The sequence below is a fragment of the Falco cherrug genome, chromosome 10 (assembly GCF_023634085.1).
Source record: "Falco cherrug isolate bFalChe1 chromosome 10, bFalChe1.pri, whole genome shotgun sequence".
Taxonomy (NCBI): Eukaryota; Metazoa; Chordata; class Aves; order Falconiformes; family Falconidae; genus Falco; species Falco cherrug.
In genome coordinates, this window is record NC_073706.1 from 14,760,970 (window position 1) to 14,782,810 (window position 21,841).

The 21,841-nt window shown below is 44.3% G+C and overlaps 1 protein-coding gene across 3 annotated transcripts in view; it reads right to left on the reverse strand.

Annotated features, from left to right (window-relative positions):
* LOC102056007 (peroxidasin homolog) overlaps positions 1–21,534 on the reverse strand; it is a 47,681-nt gene extending 26,147 nt beyond the window's left edge. The window contains exons 1-4 of one of the 3 annotated variants that reach the window (XM_055721751.1): positions 20,285–21,534; positions 18,028–18,135; positions 7,828–7,899; positions 33–104 (exon numbers count right to left, since the gene is read on the reverse strand). In XM_055721751.1, the coding sequence (XP_055577726.1) occupies positions 33–104; positions 7,828–7,899; positions 18,028–18,080 (197 nt within the window). In that variant the 5' untranslated portion in view covers positions 18,081–18,135; positions 20,285–21,534. Of the gene's footprint in view, positions 1–32; positions 105–7,827; positions 7,900–18,027; positions 18,332–20,284 lie in introns of those variants that run through there. The other 2 variants (XM_005445012.4, XM_055721750.1) reach the window with 2 other exon arrangements.
* Positions 21,535–21,841: the final 307 nt, after the last annotated feature.

Here is a 21,841-nt window from a genome sequence, read left to right on the forward strand (position 1 = left end):
GAGATTAAGCAATTACTGAGCTACCAACTCACAGGTATTTTAGGTTCTCCAGATCTTCAAAGGATCTTCTCACAATTTGTTTTATCTGATTATTGTTCAGCAGCCTGTCAAATCAAGAAAGAAAAACACAACCAGTGAATTCAGCACATGTGAGACTTGTGGCATTTCTGTTCCTGGATGCCCATCCAAAAATCCCGAGCCTGTCTTTCATGGAGTTGAAGATTCAAAGGGGTTAGGAGATCAAAGTTTGGATACTCACACCAGCTAAGTCAATGAGCAGGTTTCTGGCCCAGAGATGCCAAGTGCTTCCCATATGCACTATGTTCAGAGACCTTTACCTTTTGCCGCAGCAGTTTTCACCACAAACATACAGTTTTGGCCAGGAAAGGGATGGGGGGAAAGGAGACAGGCAGAAGGAAGTGGAGGGGAGGGAGAAATTAAATCATTGCTGCCACTCTTGCGCAATCGCAACGGGTTTTGAAGGTGCATGGTTGCATTCAACGTGTGAGCAGGGATGTGCAGAGCCAGTTTTTAAGACTGCAAGTGCAGTTTAAAATACCAGTTCACAGTGGAGTTATAGGAGTTATAAACGGTAATGCTTCGTTCTAATCACTTTGTATACAAATATGTGCAAAGGAAAAATAAACAAACACAGACCTGACTTCTGAGGCTATTTAGAGACAGTCAGCCTCTTTCGATCTCCAGAGCCTCGTGACAGATTTTAATACAAAACCTATGGACAACATCGGTTTGGCAAGCGACCTCTGACTTGTATGTGCAGTTGCCATGACTGTGCATGCAACTGATGGCCAGTGCCAATGGCCAGAAACACAGCTCAACCCCGTCATCACCATGCTGGGTGCAACAGCGATAACCACGCAGCTGGACGCTGCAGAAACCTCTTCTGCGGCCACTGCCAAGTCCAACAGTGAGAAAATGAAATCAATCACTTCTAAATAGCTCTTTAATATACGACATTTAACTATTCATCATAGCTGCCCAGCCGCACTCCTGTGGGTCTTTCGCCATGGTATCCCACTGATGTTCAGATCTGGCACACCGCACCGCAGCCGCAGAGCTGGTAGAGCTTACAGCTGAATAGCTCAGGACAAGGGTTTCACCAGCCACACTTATTTTTAAAATTCCTAAATGGAGCTGTGGATGGAAAGGAGAGCTGCAGCCATGTACTGCACAGATTTGTTTTTCTAGTGTTGTATGAAAAACTGCTATTCCCTCTGCAAGCAGCCAGACCTTACAGCATTGGGTCTAATTCAACACGCGCATTGGATGTGCATTTTCTATTTTACAGGCTCCTTTGTGTGATAGCTATGTTACTCAGAAACAATCTGCCTCCAGGCAGCAGGTGAGAAAAAAGTTTGGCACTTTTGCAGCAGTAAAGCCCAATTTTCTGCCCCATTTTGCTGCAGAAAACAGGGTGGGCAGGGCTTCGGCCAGCCTGCGGCACTACGAGCAAAGGTCCCTTCCTGGGCAGAACAGTTTGTGCAGGTAAAGGATGGAGAGAAAAGACAAAGAGATGATAAGCAATGGAAGCAAACGTGTGGGAAAAGAAGAGGAAGATAAAATCGAAAGCCTCAGGGATGCGAAGATAAAAGATGTCAGAAACACACACGTGTTACAGCAGCTTCACAAGTCACTGCCAGGCACTGAGTCACATCAGCTTTCCACCACCTTGTTCTCAGGTGGAGTGCTAACTCCAAAAAGCACACGAGAAACTCTATTTCAAAGAAACTCTTGGAAGTCAGAGCACTAAGGGTTTGAGAAAAACCTCAGTATCCTTGATCTCACTATCCCCTCCTGACCAGCCACCCTGCTACCATGGCTGCAGGTACCACTACTAAACTGCACACTGCCAGGGCTGCCGACGAGCAGTCTGAAGAGGTTAAGGCAAAAAGTTGCTGGAAAGTTTCTGCACAGCTGGAAGCAATGGCTCAATACACACGGCTGAGGTTAAACAACCCGATTTCACTCATAAGGATGCAAAAATGATGTCAAGTCCTTGGAACACACGATCCTGCTTTGACAGCCAGATATGCTGAGTGGAAATCCAGCCTCTGAACACCAACCCAAAGGTTTATTTGGTGACTGAACACCCAAGGACTGGAAATAACTGCTTGAGAGCAGCGCGGGAGAGGGCTTTTGTCTATTTACCCACAGGACAAAGACAACACAGGCACCAACCGTGCACGCTTCCTTCCCTGCCCTCGATCAGTGCGCTTTCATCTTCAGCCAGAGGAGGACGAAGGCAGCTTGTTCTCTGTTATCTGATCCTTGGCCACACTTCTGAGGACACTAGATGGGCTGATAGACGGGCGCCAGCTCCAACGTCATTCCCCTGGATGCGAACACCTGTCCCCAGCCACGCAACTGCCATCGGCCACTCGTTCCACAGGGGTCATGAGCAACGACCAGGTCGTGGAGACAGGGTCATGCCAACAGCCTGAGCAACCCCACGTGCCACGATGTTCTAGACTCCTTCGCTGACCCTTTATCTTTAAGGCAATGAGTTTGGACCAGGACTGAAGTCCCTGGGGGCTTTCAAATTGCAGCATGTTGACTGCACTTTGATGCTTTTTAAAAACATCAACCTAGTCTCTTTTGTTGTCTTGGCAATTTTGGACAAGTTCAAGGGGGTGTAATCAGTGATCCAAGACAAATAAGACAAATTCTGGAAGTTCAGATGGCATGCAGTACGCAGACCTCTTATCTCATCGTCTGATACTCAAAAAATTGTTCACTGCCCTATTAAAGGTTACAAAGCGTATGGAAGAAGCCATCTCTGTTTCCTGTCTCAGGATTCCCCATTGTAATAGAAGGATATGTCCTGGAAAAAACTCAAAAGTGAGATAATTTATGAAGTCCATCACAGTCCACATATTCCAAACTGCTGCATTCAGCGAAATCCATAGACAAGACAGCACATCTGGCTCCTAGAAAGACTTTCGATGGCTTCTGCACAGCTGTCTGCTCCTTGACTCCTGTGCAATTCACCCAGGCAGAGGAGTGTGCAAAAACCTGGCATGACTGACCTTGACATTGATCCCAGCTGCAATCAATGGCAAAACGACCCAAATTCCTGCTAACACTAAAGATCTACTGCTAACCAGATCTGCTGGGAATAAATGCTCTGGCAGACAGAAGCTGGAAAGATCATTATCGATGTATATCTTAAGTATACCCTGTAGCAAAATGAGCTAAATTAAAAGTATCAGCAGTCTGTTTCCTAGCAAAATGATGTGGCATTCCCCTTCGTGCCAGCTGGTGAATCGGGCTCCAAATGAGTAGGTGGACTCAATCATACAGGTTTTATTCCTGAAAAATTCTTCTGGGAGGTTTAAGATATACAAGCACCATGAGATCTGGCCCAGATCAGAGAACATTTTACATTCAGTTTCCTTTAGGTTTTATGTCCTGACAGCCCCTCCCTTCTCCTTCCCCACCCTCTCTCCGGCTTGCCAAGCACAGGCTTAAGTTGCATTAAATGAGTCGTTTTCTGCTTTGAAGAATGTATTAAATGATGTGACAGTACAGAATTCAGACTCAAACTGTGTACTCGTTCCTCTTCTTGTTTGATAAACCACATGCTACAGTTGTCGTGACATAACAGCTATTTTTTCCTCCCTCCATTAATAGAAATCGTCACATAGTGTATTTAAAGGGGGAGAAAAAGTGAGTTTAATGTTCAGCCGTGCATTCTCCCTTGTTGACAGAATGATCTGGAATAGCCATTTCCCACATTTGAGGGAGAAACTTTTATTCTGAGATTGAAGCAGGCTCCGGCATCCCCTCCTTGCTGGCAGGAAAATGTTCTTTCAAGAGCTACTAAAGGGTTCCAGGCAGAGCCTCCATGCTGCTCCTGTCATTCACCCTGAAACCCATCACAAGCAGTGTATAATGGAGAGCTGCAGAGCTCACCAGAAGTGTCTTTTACCCTCACCTAAGCAGAAAGAGAAAGATGATGTGAGCAACACCACCAACAGGGCAAAGGCCCATGCAGAAGTACATACCGCGATGTGGTCTCCACAGAGTCCCTCTTCTCTAGGATGCTCATGCCACAGGCAGAACAAAATACATGCTGGGGAGGTTAAGAAATACTGCTTTGGTCCCAGGGTTGGACATTTCTATAGGTGATGCTGGAGAGACCCAAGCAGCAGCAACCATTTGGCTCTGCTGGTCTTGGTTTGAAATCACAGCGATCGACCAGTTGGGTCAACACGGCAGGGTGCTGACCTCCAGGGGAACACGTAAGGGGACAGTCATGCAGGGCTGTCATCACCCACCCCTGCCCAAAGATGACCTAAAGGAGCAAAAGCTGGAAAGCAGTGCGATGCTGTGCCTCGCCACGGGCTCGCACTGTGTTTGCTCTCTGCCACAGTCACCACCTGCTGTGAGCTAATGCTGGGCAAGCAGCGTGGCTAGTGTCAGCAAACGCAAGCGAAACAGCTGTTGAGGATCTGTGGGTATGTTATGGATGGCATACAAGAGGTTTTTTGCCTCCCTCTCCCTGCTACCCTGTTTATTTTTTGACCAAGGGGACATACTAAGAGTTTAAAAATACACAAAGGAGATCCTGACACCAGCTCCTGCACGGGAACTGAGAAGAGGCAATAGATGGGATGAGGAAGCTGTACAACTCCAAGACCTTTACCCCAAGAGGACTTCTCCAATGCACACAACGTCACAGACAGCCAACAAGCCAGTTCCTGGCGGTGCAGCATTTGAGGTAATTGTTTCTTACCTGTGCGGCTGTAGCAGGAGTCCCCAGCCAGAAACAAATAACAGCCGTACTTCTTCCACAGACAAACAGGGCTCCTGCTTTTATTTTTAAAGTAGCACTCTGTAATTTCTCAAATCTCCAAGAGGAGAGGAGAGCCAGGGGAAGGTTTCAGATGTTGCAAAGCCCCACTGGACATTCACAGCAGGCTCCTCTCCTGCCAGTCTCACAGCCCATCTGCCCACATCCAACACAGGCTACAAAGGTTTCCTTATCAGGGTGGTTTATAAACTGTCAAACGTGGATACAGTACAGCCACCCTGCCCAGAAGGAGATGCAGAACAGAAGCTTCCCCAGAATCTGCTGTCCTTCCTCTGCCAGGCCAAAGCACTGTAGGAAAAGGCTCTTTTAAAAGCATTTATTTGCTTAAGGAACTTTTATTTAAGTCCCATGGCAGGAAGCTGCAAGCTCAGAGCTCTGCACGTGGAACCGGAGCTACTCTATCCTCCAAATCTCTCACTTCAAATATTCTGGTCAAACTTTCCCAGTGAGTCTCCCAGGGATTTTAAAGGATTTATTCTCTTTATCACTTGAAGACCTGTATGAGTCCTGAGGCAAAAGCTTACCATCTAAGAAACATCAGCAAATTCTTCAGCTCGTCAGCTTTGATGTGGGAATTGGATAAACTGAAGTTCCTGGAGAGAAATTTACTTTGGAAGTGCGAGGTCTGACATACTCTCATTCAGTTATCAAGCTCCTCATCCGTGGGAGTTAACTACTACGAGTGTGAGAATAACTGATTTTTCCAGTTTGCTGGCCAGGCCAGGAAATACAACCAAGCATACGAAACACTGTCTAAATGGAAAGGTTTCATTTGCAAAACCATATGATTTTCAGAATTCAAATATAAAAACACAGTATTTTGTTAGAGCAGTGTTTCACCTAGTCCAACATTCCAGCTCTGACGATAGCTGTAGGACACTGTTTAGGGAAAGCAGGAGAGCCTGCTCACCATCTGTGCAAAACATATTCCTCTTAACACCGCAGAATCCACAATCATGGGATTAGGGATCTTGGGGGGCATGGTCATGCCTATCCCCTTTAGTATCTGTTCGTGGAGTTGCTGTCCTGGAGGTCCAAGTCCAGGAGGGTGTGGAGAGAGAAAGCAAAAAAAAGAATTGGACAAATTCACGGAGCATAAACAGAGACAGCTCTTTCCACCTCAGCCAGGCTGCGTGTCTATATCGAGCTTTAAGCGGAGTGGCAGGACTCGGGAAGACAGAAGCAGAAGTCTTGTATATGTGGGGGACCTGCCTCGGCCGAGGCTCTGGCAGGGCAGGAGCCGGGATCTCTTACAAAGCTCTGCAGGTTGGGTGGAGGCTCTCTCCAAGCAAAGGCCTGCCAGCATCCCTAGTTTCCCCAGGGTTCAGCTGAAACTCGCCTGGCGGTCCTGCCGAGCTGCCTGCCAAACATCTGTCTGCATCACACAGAGATGACATAATTTGGAACCGTTTGTTTTCTCGACTCAGGAGAGCTCCAGGGGTGGAAGAGCGGATCTGCAGATCAAGACGCCTCAGCAGAGCTTTGTGATAAGGTAGAACCCCACCGACTCAGACTCTATTTTCTCCCTAGATATTTTAGTCACATTCATCACCCTATCTGACCCTATCTCAAATGACAGAAATGCATCCAAAGTATCCTTTCTCTCTATTATTTTTGGTAATTAAGCAGCACGTGGTGCTGATGGAGAGACTAATATGGGCTGCTCTTGTGCTCTGGATGAACAGCATCATTGGTAATAAAGTTTTCTACCAGTCTACTAGTGGACTACCTGTCCTAGGAGCAGGGGCTTGGGCCATGGGCAGGGTGCTCTGAAGCATCCTGGCCAGTAAGTCCCACATACACATAGTGGAATAATCTCTAGCAAATGTTGATTTTTAAAAAATTAATGTAGTAAATAATAAAAAAAAAATAAAGTCTTGCTGTATTCCCACTCTTCCTACAACTTCTTGAAACGGACTGCCCACCTCATTGCCCAGGCCTGCCTCCTTTCAGCACTGCCACCTTTACAGAATCAGCAACTACAGATCTTTCAAGGTCAGACAGAAAAAAAACAACAATCTGGACTTTCTCTTGCCATTTGGGACCCTGAACATACAAACCCAAGAAACATGCATGTCTGTCCAGCCGTGGGGGTTCCCAAGCTAGCTGGCTTGCCTCAGAGAGGGATTCGAGCTTGGACCGGGAGATCTTATAGCTGTTAGCGCCATGTTACAGATCGAATAATCACATCTGAGTCTCGACAGGCCAATTACACCCAGCACAGCGCTGTGCTGACACTGCTTCTGGTTCTGATTTGGGAGCTGGTTTGTTTTCAACTTCTTGGCTACACAGTACAGACGTTCTCATATCTATCGTCAACCCCGCAGCCTTACCACGGCAAGAAGCAGCAAAGGCTCCCGCTGTTTCCTTAGGGCAGAGTCAGAAACTTGTTAGCAGAGTAGTGTACCATACAACAAACAAGTAGTATATCGGAGCGTGCCTGCTCCGGCTGGCGTGCAAAACTGAAGGAATTGCTTTCTACTCCCACTCTTACCTGCAGCAGGGTAGGTGTAGGCATTTATTCTAGGGCAAGGCATAGGGAGAAGATGGCATTAGGAAGGATGCACTCTCACCTCAGTCAAACTCATGCAGAGCAACTGAAGTGGTGCTTGCATTTGAGGCGGCCATGGAAAGGAAGAAACTTTCAATGCATCCCTCCACTGCCTTGACCCCAGGCCAGAACTCTTTTTATGGGCTACTCGTAAGGCTGTACCTGCTCAAACATCCTCAGTCAGTAGAGCACGCATCAGGATTTAAAATGTTGTTTTAAAAGGATGGGTTAATTGTGAAAAATGAAAGTTATTAAATGGCACATTTAATTAAAAAAGGTAATAAACACAAAAAGGTAGAACAGAGAGAATTTTAAAGTTTTAGCTGGATACGCACAACTTGGCTGAGATAACGGAAAGATCAAGACCATCTTTAAGGCATTATAGGGGATAGCACCAACACAAGCAATAAATGGATATCTTCACTGCAGGAGTGGAACTTACAGCGTGTTGAGGTTCTTCAGTCTTCTGAAGGCTCCAGGTTGTACCTCCTTGATGTGGTTGAAGCGTAAATCTCTAAAAGCAGAAAAAGATACAATCATTGTGCTCATGATATAAACAAGCCATTAGCGATCAGCATCGTCCATGGGAGGCAGGGAGGAGGGCTGGTGGGAGAGGCTATCGTACCAGGCCTACAGGAACTGGAGAAATGGAGACAATGGCCAGGGAAAGGAGCGAAGGAGTGGGGATGGTGGCTGGGGTCTAGTCTTGTCTGCAAAGTCAGCCAGCAGCCAGGACAAGCCTACATTTACAAATTTCATAGAAAACCGAAGACTGAAAGGACCCAACTGATCTTCTCCACGAACACCAGACAAAGTCTGCAGCTCAGCACCCCAAGTTCAGACGCAATTACACTTGCATCTTACACAGATTTGTAGAGGAATGCACATCAACACGTGGACCCATTTTTTAGCTCCCTGGCAATTTTTTTTTTCCTAAATTACCCTAAAATGGTTAAATCTGATCAAATAACCTCATATAATAAGCATTTCACATTCTGCTTTGCAATGCTCCAAGACTCAGAACAGCTTATCGCTGCCGGCATTTCAAATTTGTGCCAACTTCAATTAGAATTAGTAGAGTCCAGGGGATTCTGGCAAATTTCAAGAGCTGCCCATGTAACTACATCAACTTGGAACCCTAAAACATGGGGTTTTGATTGCTAATGAGATAATAAAATAAGAGCTAAGTGGTTTAACCTGGTTAACCAAGTAGAAACCCTTCCATAGGGAATGTACATTGATTTGGCACTTTGCATGGTCCAGTGTATTATAACAAATCGCAGAGGACTGACAAATGTTTTTAGCTGCTAGTTTCTATCCAAACCACAAGTTGACTTTTCTCCTCCTGCGGTGCCTGATCTATCACATTTAGAGAACAGACAGCTATTTCTTGGTTTAAGGCAGCCTTTTACGGGCATTTGCTTGAAGAGGGAAAACACATGAACATGCTGAACTACCTGTCATTCTGGTGGTAAGTTACAGAGCATTTGGAGGCAGAGTTTTAAACAAGAATCCTACCAATAGTTACAAGTTCAACCCTTATTTTTAGAACAGGCATCAACAAGAATCGTGGCCTTTATAAAATCGAGATGAGAAAGAGGTGCAACCACTGCAGGTAGCTGTAAACCCAAACTGCCAGCGAGTATCCAAGGGGGCTGAAACATCTTTGAGCAAGTACTCGAGAAAAGGATAGACAGTAAGTAAAGCTGATTTTATTTTAAGGTGTAATGTTTCTTCAGCTTAGCAGTTTGCAAAACTAGTTATTTTATATTTAAAAATACCAACTAAATTCCCTTACTGTTTAGGCAGAAAATGTGCGGCATTTTTACTTAGGTTACACTGAAATTATTAATTAAATCTCTGCCTTGTTACCCCTTTGCTAGCGCTGAACGCGACAGAACACATGCCAGCGGGAGTTGTCTTCTCTGCTGTTTTCTCCCTTCTGTAACTTTTCAACTTTGAACAAAGGAATGAGAAGACTGAAGTAGGGAGAGGTCTCTCCCCTTTCTTAGTGGTACGTATCCCACAGAGAAGAGTTAGAGGGAAGGAAGGAGAACGGCTTCAGTATTTCAGAAAAAAGTGTTGGAATTGTAATTTACAAGCACCATTTCTCCACTGCAAACTGCAGTCCCGAAGGAGCACTACTTGGAATCGCAGTTTTTAACAGTAACTTTACCTCTGACATTTTCTGGTGTGTTTGGCTTTACTTGTGTTGCTTCAAACGCACGTTTCTTGCTCTTCTTGTTGGAAGGTGTTACACATCCCTCTGCCCTGATGATGTGAATTTGAGGATATTTGTACGGATTTTTCAAGGCGATGGCTGACACCATAAAGCCAAACACAATTAAAACATTGGCAAAGCTGATAGCACGACAGGCTGACTATTCTCCACGGCTTTATTAAAAAGAAATGAGGAGAGACTAGACCATGAAAAAAGGTGAAGAAACACACACTTGATTTATACACTGTAGCGCACAGACACAAACTCTGCGTGCCCCAAGGGGGCTGTAAAAAGCTGTGTAATTAGTCCAGGCAGCTGGCTACAGGTAATAGGGAACATAACAAATAAATGGAAGAAATACACAGGGGTCAGGGCTGAAACTGTTGATGCTCACGGAAGGCAGCAGGAAGCAGGCAGTGAAGAGTATGAAGAGTAAAATACCACTTTGGGTCACAGGTTGCAGGTGCGGGGGGGGGGGGGGGGGGGGGGAGAAAAAAAATAAAAAAAAATCACACTATTTCGATGAAGAAAGACAAGTGCAATCCTTCACACTGCAGCATTGACACATAAGAGTGTGGCTTCCACAGCTGAAACAAAAAGCAGAAGCCAGAACCACAGGTGACTGAAAACACTTCTGAAACTCCAGAAAAATAACACATAAGCTCCTCTGCTCCCGGGGTTGTTTTCACTACCGGTCACTTGCCAAAAACAATTCCCTGGAAATGGTACCGTGGAAGTTTGCGCCTGGTCGCAAGCTCCCTAAGCAAGCCTGACCTGCTAGGCGGTGGTGGGTCTCCTCACCTGTGAGAGCAGTAAAGCAAAGCTGGGCCACAGAACCTAGCAGGAGCCACCCTGTGTCACTAGCCGAGGTGTCTCAGGGCTGTCACTTGGCTGGAGCATCTCTCAGTAGCGCTCCTGCTGCCGAGAAGCACATGGATGGAGAGATGCCTCCTGATAGTTCCCACTGCTGGGTGAGCAATGGGGATCTGGTTTCATGCAGGAACTTTTCCCCTACACCACTGCCAAGGAGCATATAATAAACCTTATGATTTTACTGAAATATCTTCATATTTCCTCTGTTTTCTGTTCCAGGTAAGACCTTCAAATGATTCTCCAGACCCAGCTGTCTTGCGCTTCTTTGGGAAACTCACCCCCCAGTTTGCTTTCCATCACACAAAGGCAACAGTTTTCCCCACACACGAAACAGGGAACTGAAAGAGTGCATGTCTACTCTGAGCACTTCATTTCAAGAAATAATGTGAATTAACTGGACAGAATCCAGAGGAAAGTAATGGGAATGATCTGAAGACCAGAAAACATGACAATGAAAAGAACTGAAATGGCTTCTTTAGCAATAGATACCATAAATATGTCAGAACATTGCTAAAAATAGAAAAGGGCAAAAAGTCACCGGCTAAAACTGAAGATTTAGATTTAAAAAAAAATAAATAGCAAGGCTAATAAAATACTCAGGTGGACTGCAGGTGAGACAGACATTAGCTACGTATGGTTTAGGTAGGTGGATCTTGCCCTGGAGGCATAAGGATGGACCAGACTATTCTGCTCCCTGTACCTAAGACAGTAAAAAACTAGTGTGGATGTCCCTAAACAGCAGAGAAAGCTCCTGGAGACACAGAGGAACGCACATGTTCCTCCTTACCTCACCCGTGGTGGTGTTTCTCCAGCCCTTGCCTTGGCCTAAAGCTGAGCTGGCAGTGAATGCCATGGAAGGCTGCACCGGGAAATGCCTGGCTCGCATGCGTTTGAGAACATTCCCTACGGAGTCTGTCCCTTCTGACACCGAAACGCTCGTTTCTCTCTATTCCCAGGGCACTTTGGAAACCTTATGTTTCTTTTCACCAAGTGTGCTTTTTACGAGGACCCACCACACAGGCTCTCCCATGCCAGCCCGTTCCAGCTGCTGCGTGCACCAGCAGCTGGGCTCCCTCACTCCCGCCTGCTTCTTTCCACTTTGGAATTTGCAATATGGGAGGGGGTGGGTGATGGGTGGGGGGAATCTTCTGATTTAACTCCCCCCCCCCCCCCCAGTTTTCAAGGCTGGCACTCTGGGATTACGAGATACCTCTCCACAAGGAACAAAGGGGATAGCTGCTGATAAAGGGTTTCAGATCCTCTTCTACCTTGCCACACGCAGTGCATGCCGGAGGCCCGGGACAGCAGCTGTCCTGCATCCTGCAATACCGATTTCCCTCCGGACGATACCAGCTCGACCGGCTCAATACAACATACCAAACCCTCGTGCCAAAACACCATAGCTCTGACAGGCAACTGGGCTGGAATACGTGGATAATCTAGGATCTGCTATTGAAATAACTCACCGTTTTCGAACCTGGGAACTCCTCACCCCATTGCAAAGGCTTACCAAGAACGCCAGAGTTTGCAAATGGGTGGGGAAACTGGTCTTTACAGCATGACACTTGAATCTTTCTGATCCTCTCAGCTGTTACCAGAACAATTGTTCCTGAAAGCACTGTGTTAAATAATTATCGGCAATTAACATATAAAGCAATCAACAGCTTTTACAAGAAACCTCCACTTCTCTTTAATCTATTTAAGCTTTCAGAGAATCATGTATTACTACGTTAACTAAGCAGATAATTAGCTACAAGAGGTATTTTACTGCAGTTCCATGGAAATTACTGGGTTTGTTTCATTGAAGCATCTTTTGTGTTCAAAACCCTGTGCACAGCAATGATGCTGACAGTTCTGGACCGTTTCACCCAGAACCGGTTGAGTAAGTGGCAGCTACCCGATCATTGTCAACAAAGACACAGAGAGGTGGTTTTACAGAGATAAAACATCGAGGTTCCTTCCAGCGTTTCTTGGGGGAGGATGTGAAAGACATCCTAGCCACAATTTCTCAGTCAAGTTTCCCATATATAAGAAAAGCCAGAACATTTATCAGAAAGACGATCATTTCTCTTACTTATCCGCAGAACATCGGAGTCAGCTCTGCAGGTTCCCCACTCCTGCCAAACAGCTCGGTCCTGGCAAGGGAAAACAGCCTTGCTGAGATGGAAATGAAGCCTTCCAGACTCACTGTCATCGGCTCCCCAACTCAGGAATGTCCCTCTCACACACGAGCCCCCACAAATGGCTTTAATAAATGACAGCCTTCATCTCCGAATCCCCACATGGGCAGCTGAGCATTGCCATCTCTGCTAGACAGATGAGGCGAGTGCAGCGAGGCTCAGGGCTGGGGCCTCTCCCAAGCCCTGGCTGCTCTGGGGTGTACCAGCTTAAGACATCGAGATTTGACTGTTCAAGGAGTGAACAGGAAGGAAAACATGCTCAGCATGGAAATGCTAGTAAACGAGATTACACAACAACAGTTGAAACACTGAAGAGTGAGCAGATGCAGAAACCCTCGTGCTGCTGAACAGGACCTTGTTCTCTGTTGCACTGCCACAGTGCTTACATTTTGAAGTTTTAGGGATGAGCACGCTAGATTTTAATTAAGAAATTACCACAGGCATTCCTGAAACTAGCTTTTTAAGATTTCAGCTCCCACAAACAGGAGTCAGGTTTTCAAAAGAGCTCCCTCGGCATCAGCTAGGGCAAGAACTTGATAGCAATTCAGCAGTCAGCATCCCGAGCTGGTTTGATCCCACCTTTTCTGTGCATGTAAACTGGCATCAACGCTGCATTTCAGAGCCTGGCCCTGAAGGCAGGAGGGGTCCGCTGATGCTTCATCCCCTGTGGAATCAGTTCATCAGCTGCCACATCTGCACAACTTGCCCTGGACACATTCAAGCAGGCAGAACACACAGAAAACCATTGAACTCACCAATCTTAAATAATTTGAGCTATTCTGTATTAGCAGTGGGTATGAAGATGAGGGTCTGACCCTAATCAAACCAGCTATGTCTATTCTTGGGCATTCATGTCAGCAAGGAGCAGGAGTCTCTTAACCTAATGCATATCTCCTTTGCACCTTCTATTCAAGATATCATCCACATCAGATGAGGACAACTTTCCCTCCTCCTGAAGTGTGTTCTGACCCTGATCCAGAGGGAGTAAAAGAAAATTTCTGAGTGTAAAGATGACTCCAAGCAGCAGTAGCACCTTGCCAGCTTAAATGAACCACCAGGGTTTTGTTTAATATGCAGTCTCGTGTAGCATAGGAGTCAGCTTTTTTAAGAGCATGGCCATTTAAGTCTTTACCCAGGTTACACACACATTATTTCACCAAAGAACACTGACTTCTCCTTAAAGGGCACAGGAAAAAATCCTGGTATACCTACGGGGAGAAGGATGTGGTGAGGTCAATGAAAATGCAAATACTCAAGTGGGAACCAGATGACGAAGCACCGTGAAGTTCAGTGAAGGCAGGCCACCATCACAAGCATTCGGATGCTTTCATCAAAAGATGCTGGAATGTTTCTGGAAGGAAAATATGTTTTAAATACCCTCACCCTCCCCATTTTCCTTCCAATGAAGGGAATTCTATAAACAGAACATACAGAAGACTTTGGTCACCTCTGAAAGGTTTAACAAGGATTAAATAGTACAGTGGAAGAAGTCCGAAAGAGATCCCACCTGGCCCATCCAGAATGCGTGGGTGTGCGTTTAATGGCTGCCTATAAGACTATCACACACAGAGGAAATGAGTAATCCATTCTTCAACCCAAAGCACACGACAGAGATCACAAAGGGAGCAGGATTTCCAAGAACTCTTTTGCTCAGTAAACCCTTCCTCAACAAATGTATAAAATTCCTTCTCAAAACTGTTTCTTAAGATAGACTAAGAGCACTACACCCTGTCCTACTCCAGCCTTCCCTACTGCAGCATCATGACCTGCAGGAGGAAGAAGAGTGGCCACCAAACAAGCAGCACAACAATGAAGGGAAACAAAACTCGTCAAGCTGGCGTGCTTACACTGCCCAATTAGCAACCAGGTCTGTGAACAACTGGGTCACCTTCAGTTCATGCCAGCGATGCGTTCAGATCCCAGATACTGCGGCGTCTTTGCTTGTGCCCTCAGCTATGTTTCTCTAGAAGTACTCATTCATTATGTGTGATGCATAATGCAGAAAGGAGAATAACCCATGGATAATTGGATTGCAATCCATTAGCTGCCAGCCAGAGGGGAACTTCTTTCCATGGATTTCTTCTACTTATGCCCACACGTTTCAAAGTTTATTGTTTTAAATGTCACACTGTAGAACAAATGACTTAGAAGGTTAAAGACCTATTGAAATTTTCTGAATGTATGTTTCACAGCTGTTCCCTTCTTTGGGCTGCTGGCTAAAAGAACTGCTTGAATCCCAGCAGTAACCAGCAGATCACATCTGGATAATCATGTTCCAGTTGAACAGACAACAGCCAAAATACGTTTGCAGTTATACACCATGAATTTTTATACTTACTTATCTGTACACGTGTAGTCATTCCTGCCATCCTATTCTCTGCTCAGGATAAAATGAACAGACTTTTGTTACCAAAGATAAACAGTCTATTGCTAAAACCAGACATTGGGCCAGATCCTCAGCTGTACCCAGCTGGGACTGGGAAGGGAGGCGGGAAATGGTGACCAAAAAGGAGCCAGTAACAGCTCATCAATCCTGGAACTGGTTCCATGCCAATCCCAGCATCACTCGGAGAAGGCTCTGGGCTGCTCTAAGTTGCGCCAGCTGGCTACAGCCCCGCGGGGGCCATCTGCCAGCAGGGCTTGTTGAAGCACAGCGTGTGCCGGCTAGAAGACTTCCCTGATCTTCAAGGATTGTTCAAGAGAGGGTGGCACAGAGTCATGGAGGTCAGAAAGTCCCCAACTCCTAACTTCAAAGCAAACTCCATCTGGAAACTGCAGCTGTTCTGCGAGGGAACTGAGCTGGAGCCCGGGATCGGTGTTTGTATCTGCAGTCACAGACTCGGTCCTATTCATACCAAAGGGCAAACGTGGAAAATATCACAATCCCACATTTCTACTCAGAATAACTCCACGATCAAGACTATTCTTGCTATAATTCTGAATGTTCGCTCTGACACAACAGTCCTCCCAGGAGAAAGATTAACATACCAAAAAGCTGGAGTAGTCAGGGACTTGGTTAAGAAGCATTCTTTGATCTTTCACAATTAAAAAAAGTTTAATTATTCAAATGCTATTTATAATAGATACAATGGGATGCTAGCTGGCAAATCATTTGCATACATTAGATCTTCAGCATAGCTAGAAAGTCAGGATTTTTACTTGCCACACACCAGAGAAAGGCATACAATCTGCCAACTGAGAACACTTACCAGGCTCATATGTCTTATATCTATGAGGATCTCTGCTCATCACTAGGGGTTTTGCTTACAATTATGCAGAACAGCATTAAAAGAGAATAAACCAGATAAATATCCTTAAATACTGGTCTGTAAAGACAGTCATTTCACTTGGGGATGTTACTACTTTTATATCTCACACCTATACAATTTAGTTAATGATTAAAAATCTACTTTCCCATTCAAGGTTGTGACTATCATGTTAAGCTAAATTAACCAGCTTTCCAAATGGTTAAGTGGGTAAAACACAGACCATTTACAAGCAGCGCACATATAAACTAGAGGAAAGGGGAACTAGGGTGGCTGTACACACTGCACTGGAAATCTGGTCACCTTTCTAGACGGAGTTTTACAGACAACTCAATGCCATCTACATTACAGCAAGATACTACCTGGAATTTTACTAAAGCTGTAAGGACAAGCCATGGACCAGAGTTTGGTTTTGCCCCCGGCAGCACAGAGAACAAAGCGTGCTGTTGCCAGAGGGCATTTGGAAATACATCATTCCAGTACTGAAAAAAAGCTGATGACCACAGTAAATTTCCCTCCCTCTGCACTCAGAGAATCTCTACCAGAAAGTTACTTGGGCTATCCAGTTTGACAGCAAATGCTGTCTCATTTCAAACAGAACAGAAATTAAGCTTTACTGAGCTCAGAGATATCTCAGTTCAGCCAACGAAACAAACTTTTCCCACAATAAAAAAAAAAATCCATGCTTAAACAAGGATAAACAAGTTACTTTACTAAAATCAAACAGTGTAAGGGTATTTAAAATATTTTACTATCTCAAGATGCAGAGGAACGAGGGGGAAGAAAGCTTGGTGACAATTTGGAGAGTCAGACTCTGCAAGTTGCTGCAAGAGCAGATAACTACTACCCAGACAGTTTGCAACAAACCACACAGTACCGACTAGTTTCATACCACAGAATAACCCCTCCATCACTAGCCTAGGAGCGAGCAAGTCCAGATTTGGGTCTGCCCCCCATCAGGGTGACTCCCAAGCAGCCCAGCTGCAGTCAGTTTCCCCAACAGCGCAGCTCTGGGAGCTGCAGCAAGTGTAGACATTTCCCTATGTGCCACTAATGCTAGAACCTCTGTGGTTTCCATCCGCCAAAGCAGATCTGCATGGCAGCAATTAAAATGCCGGCATTCTGCCCACATCATGTTCATTAGCGGTATTTGTGAGGTGTTTACAGGAGAAATGCTGGTATAGCCGCTCTGGCTGAGACCAAATTTTGTTTGTTACAGGCACAGAAGAAAGCTTCTCAAAGTACTGTTGAAAAGGTTTTACAATCAGCGCAGTTAAAAAGAGGATGAATAGAAAGATAAATTTTTGAAAAGTCTTTTCAACTATTTACAATAAAGATCTTCCAAACCAAGGCATCAGCTAACAGTAGCACAAAGGGAAGTACTTTGTCACATGCCACTGCATCTTAAAGCCACCTTTAAGTTTAGGATTAGTTTAGAATCACAGGGAAGTGCTCTTGGAGTCCCCAGGCATTACATGCCCTTTTCCTCCACCTTTTCTGTTCAAATGGACTCAGCCAGCAGCTCCCTCCCCAACAGGTACTTTATTTCCCAAGGAATCTGTGAGTTACTACAATTGTTGCTTTCCAAATAAGCCTTAGGTTTGGTTTGTATGGTTCAGATAGAAACTGGAAAACCAGTACTTGAAGTTTAGGAAAGAAATGATGTTGTATGCATTAGAAGAGTGTTTGTTACTGTAGAGGCAAAAGCCTGAACCGCTGTGTTTCCCCTCTCTCCCCTACACCCATATACAAAGCCTGCTCAAATATAAACTGTGTACCTTTCCATAAGCTCAGTTTAACATTTGTGACCTTTGGTTCTCCAAAATTGCCTTCCAGTGATTGCCCTGACATTACACTCACGAAATTTTTCAATTCCCTCGATGGTCCCGTTAACAATTAACTGATGCCAAAGGAAGCAGTTTCTGTTTCATGTTTTAAAAACATGAAACAGTGTATGATACAGACAATTCCGCAGGAAAAAAAAAAAAAAAAAAAAAAAAAAGGACAAAAAGCATGCTTTTGGCACTGCCTGTTTTTTTCTTTTTCCTTCTTTCTAAAGACCAAGCAGGTAAGAAAGGCAGTAAAATGAAATGGTTACTCACAGTATGTTTGTCTGGGGTGGGATATCAGGGATGGTTTCCAACATCAGATGCATGCATCTTACTGTAGTCCTGAAGCACAGGCAGCGACTAGGACAGGAGCAGGAGAAACTAGGCAAGAGGAGAAAACACAAAAAGCCTCGAAGAGCTGAAGATTTGATCAGCATGGTGTTTGCTGGAGTGTATTTGCCTCAATTCTGAACTGCAGGGAGCTGACAAAAAAAGTTTCCCAGCCCTGAGGTCCAGGAGGAGGGGACTCATCAGCATGTGTTTGCAATTAAATTAAGGCAGTTTGACAGTCCAACCGCCCACCCTCTCTGCCATTATGTACATCATTGAAGATCAGACTGTTCCCACCCCTCTTTAATTGTGGTGCTGAAATACAAACTCTTAATTTTGATTTATTTTTGCCTTGTTTCTTATTTGGAACAGCAAGTTAACTCCTCACCCTCTCCTCAGGCATTTAGCTGAAAGCATGCAGAATGCACCTTCAAGGACAGTGACTGAAAAATGACCCTGTGCTTCCAGGGCTGAGCTAGGACGCAGATGGCCCAGGGTCAAGTTTTTTATGTCAAAATTTTTGCCTTAGCATGCTGCTCCCTGCAAACTAAGGACAGCATGTTATCTAACAGCCTGTCAAATGTATCAAGCAGTAAGACTTTCAGGATAAAGGCTGTCTCTTATTACATGTAGTTACAAGATCCAGCAAAAATACATTTCTAATCATTGACAGGAGCATGGAATGCTACAGATAGTAATCTCCCTTTTAAAATCACTCAACAGAGATAAATAACCTGCAAATAAACGAGAAAAAAAAAAAAAAACCACACCAAAAACCTTGACGGTATGCATTCTGTAAAGTTCCTTTTGCAAAGATTTGCAAAGGCTGATCAATTTCAAAGACTTTTTAGCCAGCCTAATTTCTTTCTACAAAGATGTCATTTGGAAAAATGTCAGGATTTTGAAGAAATTAGGCAATTGAGGGGTGAGGAGGGAAAGAAACAATGAACTCAACTGAGTCTGAACTGTAGGAAATACAGACCTCAGCTTGTTTCTCCCATTGAATGATAAAATTAAGATGCAAAAGGAAGGACTTGCTTCCAGTTGAATTAATCACCTTTTACTGTTATAAAGAAGCTTAGAGTGAAAAAAGATTGTCTTCAGGTTTTAAGTTACTACTACACAAGATCCTGAATGTGTGGGTTTAGCATGAGAGAGGCATTAATGCTCATCAGGATATAAAGACAGTTTAGGAATTTCAAACATGACACCATTCTGCACTACCTGGAAGATCAAACAAAAGTTTACCATCAGCCTGTACCTCTGCTTTATACTGGAAACTACGGTATAATTTATGTGACAAAACAGTACTTAACAAGAGTGACATTACATTTAAACCTCCCTGGTTCTCTTCTCCCTTCAGATTCTTTGTCACTTGAACATTTGGGGAGTTTTGGGGTTTTATTTACAAATTATAAGATAGAATATATATTATAAATATATTAAATACATTGTTCAAGCTTTATTTTTTTCCCCCAGTTATAAAAACACATTATACTGCACGTTTTCTGCATCCAGTCCTCAGGCAATCTGCTGTTCGTTTGCCCTGACAGCCCTTGGAAAGGCAAGGAGGCTCAGCTCCCCACGTGGACCCAGCTCATGGGTTTGAGCAGAGCATCCTCTAGTGGCCTCCCAGCCCTTCCTTACAAAAACAGGTTGCAAGAGCTTCAACGGTCCGCTTCAGCCTTCAAAAAGCGCCGGCGGAGAGCACATTCCAGTAGTGACAGCTTTGGGAAGTGCGATAGAAGCGCCTCCTTCACAAAGAACAACGCACCTTTTGTTAAAGTCTTCAAGAGTTACGCCCTATTTTCTTCCAGCCTGATTGCTCCCCGTATGAGCTCTTTCCAAAACACACTGAACTCTGTTAGGACAGGGCAACACAGCTACTTAGAGACTGCACTGTAAAGCAGCATTTCTAGGAAAATAAACAAAAACGCTCTCTTCAAACCATGCTTCAGTATTTAGGAAACTCGTCAGCATCTTCCCGCTTCACAAATACAAAGCCTTTGCCTTCTGCCTCCAATTACATCAGTGCATAAACTCCAAGCCTGAAACCAACATCTGAGGGGAAAAAAACCAACACCAAATCCTTCCAGGTTTATTTATCCCTTCCAGGTTTATTTATATTGCTAAAAGGACAGCTGGGAGAGGCATCAGTCATGTTTCTGTACATACTGCCTCTGGAATCTTGTTTCAGTACCTGGCTGTGCGGTGGGTGGCAGCTTCTGGAAGGATTCATGGGTATTTTCCTGTTGCAGGTAGGAACAGGATCTTTAGCCAAGTCAGCAGGTTTAACAGTGGCCACACCACAGGGAATAACCTGAGCACAAAAAGGCAAGTTCTGCAACCCATACACTTACTTAGAAACAGATCTTCACTTGAACCCTCGTTATCTCTCCTTCACCAGAAGCGCAACGCTTGTGAGATGTTATGAAACGCTAGCAATTACAGTTCCCTTACTCTTGCATTAATTTCTCTTATTTTCCATGAACATGACAAATTGTTAAAACAAAAATATGTGCAGCTCTGAGCAAGAACCAAAAGTTAACTCCTAAGCAACAGGAATGAAAGTTAACACTTGTTTTCCGTGCTTAAGCATTTCCAGCCTCTGCTAGACAAGACTTTTCACACCAGTAGAATGCAAGGAAGTCTGGGTTTGTTTTTCAGGTGTGGATTGTTCTTTTCTCCCACCCTTCTTTGTTTTGAACTATTACTTCACCCCAGTAGAAAGATTTCATTGGAGTAGGTCCCCTGAGGAGCTCATCACTACTTCCCAAGAACTGTGATGTATGTTTTACTATTAAGTGAACAAACATTATCTGACAAATTTAATTTACTTGATACCATTTGTATGACACATCCATAGCTTTCTAAAGCAGAAAAGAATTTTTTTTTCATTTAACATCGTGTGAAGGAAAACATGAACGCTGAACTAGTCTCATGTTATGTATAGTCGGTAAAAGGACATCTATCATACAGACAGATGACAGGAAGAAACATACTATACAATAATTATCCTGCGGAATAAAGGTTAACAGATACATTTAATTAGCAACAGCTGTATTTGCTATGGTGATCAGTTTCCTACTACAGCTGATGCCAAAATATTATTCTCAATAATACTGAAATGGAAGCCATGAACACCAGCTCTTAAAAATTTGCATTAATTAAGCACTGAAACAGAGCACAGGAGACAGGAGGGGACTTGCAGCTCAGAATGCATTAAACTAACTCCTGACATGTTTCATTTAGGCAATTCCTTGAAGTACAGAAGCAGACTGAATGACCTCTCAATACCTGTTGGCCACAGCTCTAACAGCCAGGTAAGTCAATTCACTCTTTAACCGTTCTGATATACTGAACCTAGACCAGGTCTGTGTATGCTAATTCCAAAACACATCTTGCACAACTCCATTACATAAAGAAATCAGCTGGGCAGGTTTCTTTTTAGAGATTATGTCTGGAAGAGTTCATCAAAAACTATGCACCTGCATCACATTAACTGCTTTTTCTAGTGTTCTAGTGTCTTAACCATCAATTATGGAAATAAGTACTTATCTACAAAGTATTGTAATCACAACATGATGCGAAGCCGTGTTAAGAAGGCTAAAAAGTCTTTACTGAATTTATTGATACAGAAACACTTATTAATAAAGTTTAAATTGCATAACACTTTTGCATGCCTCAGGCCAGTTTAACTCTAGCTTCTACACATAGATTTTTTCAGTTTATACACTAATGATTAAAGCAGCTTCAA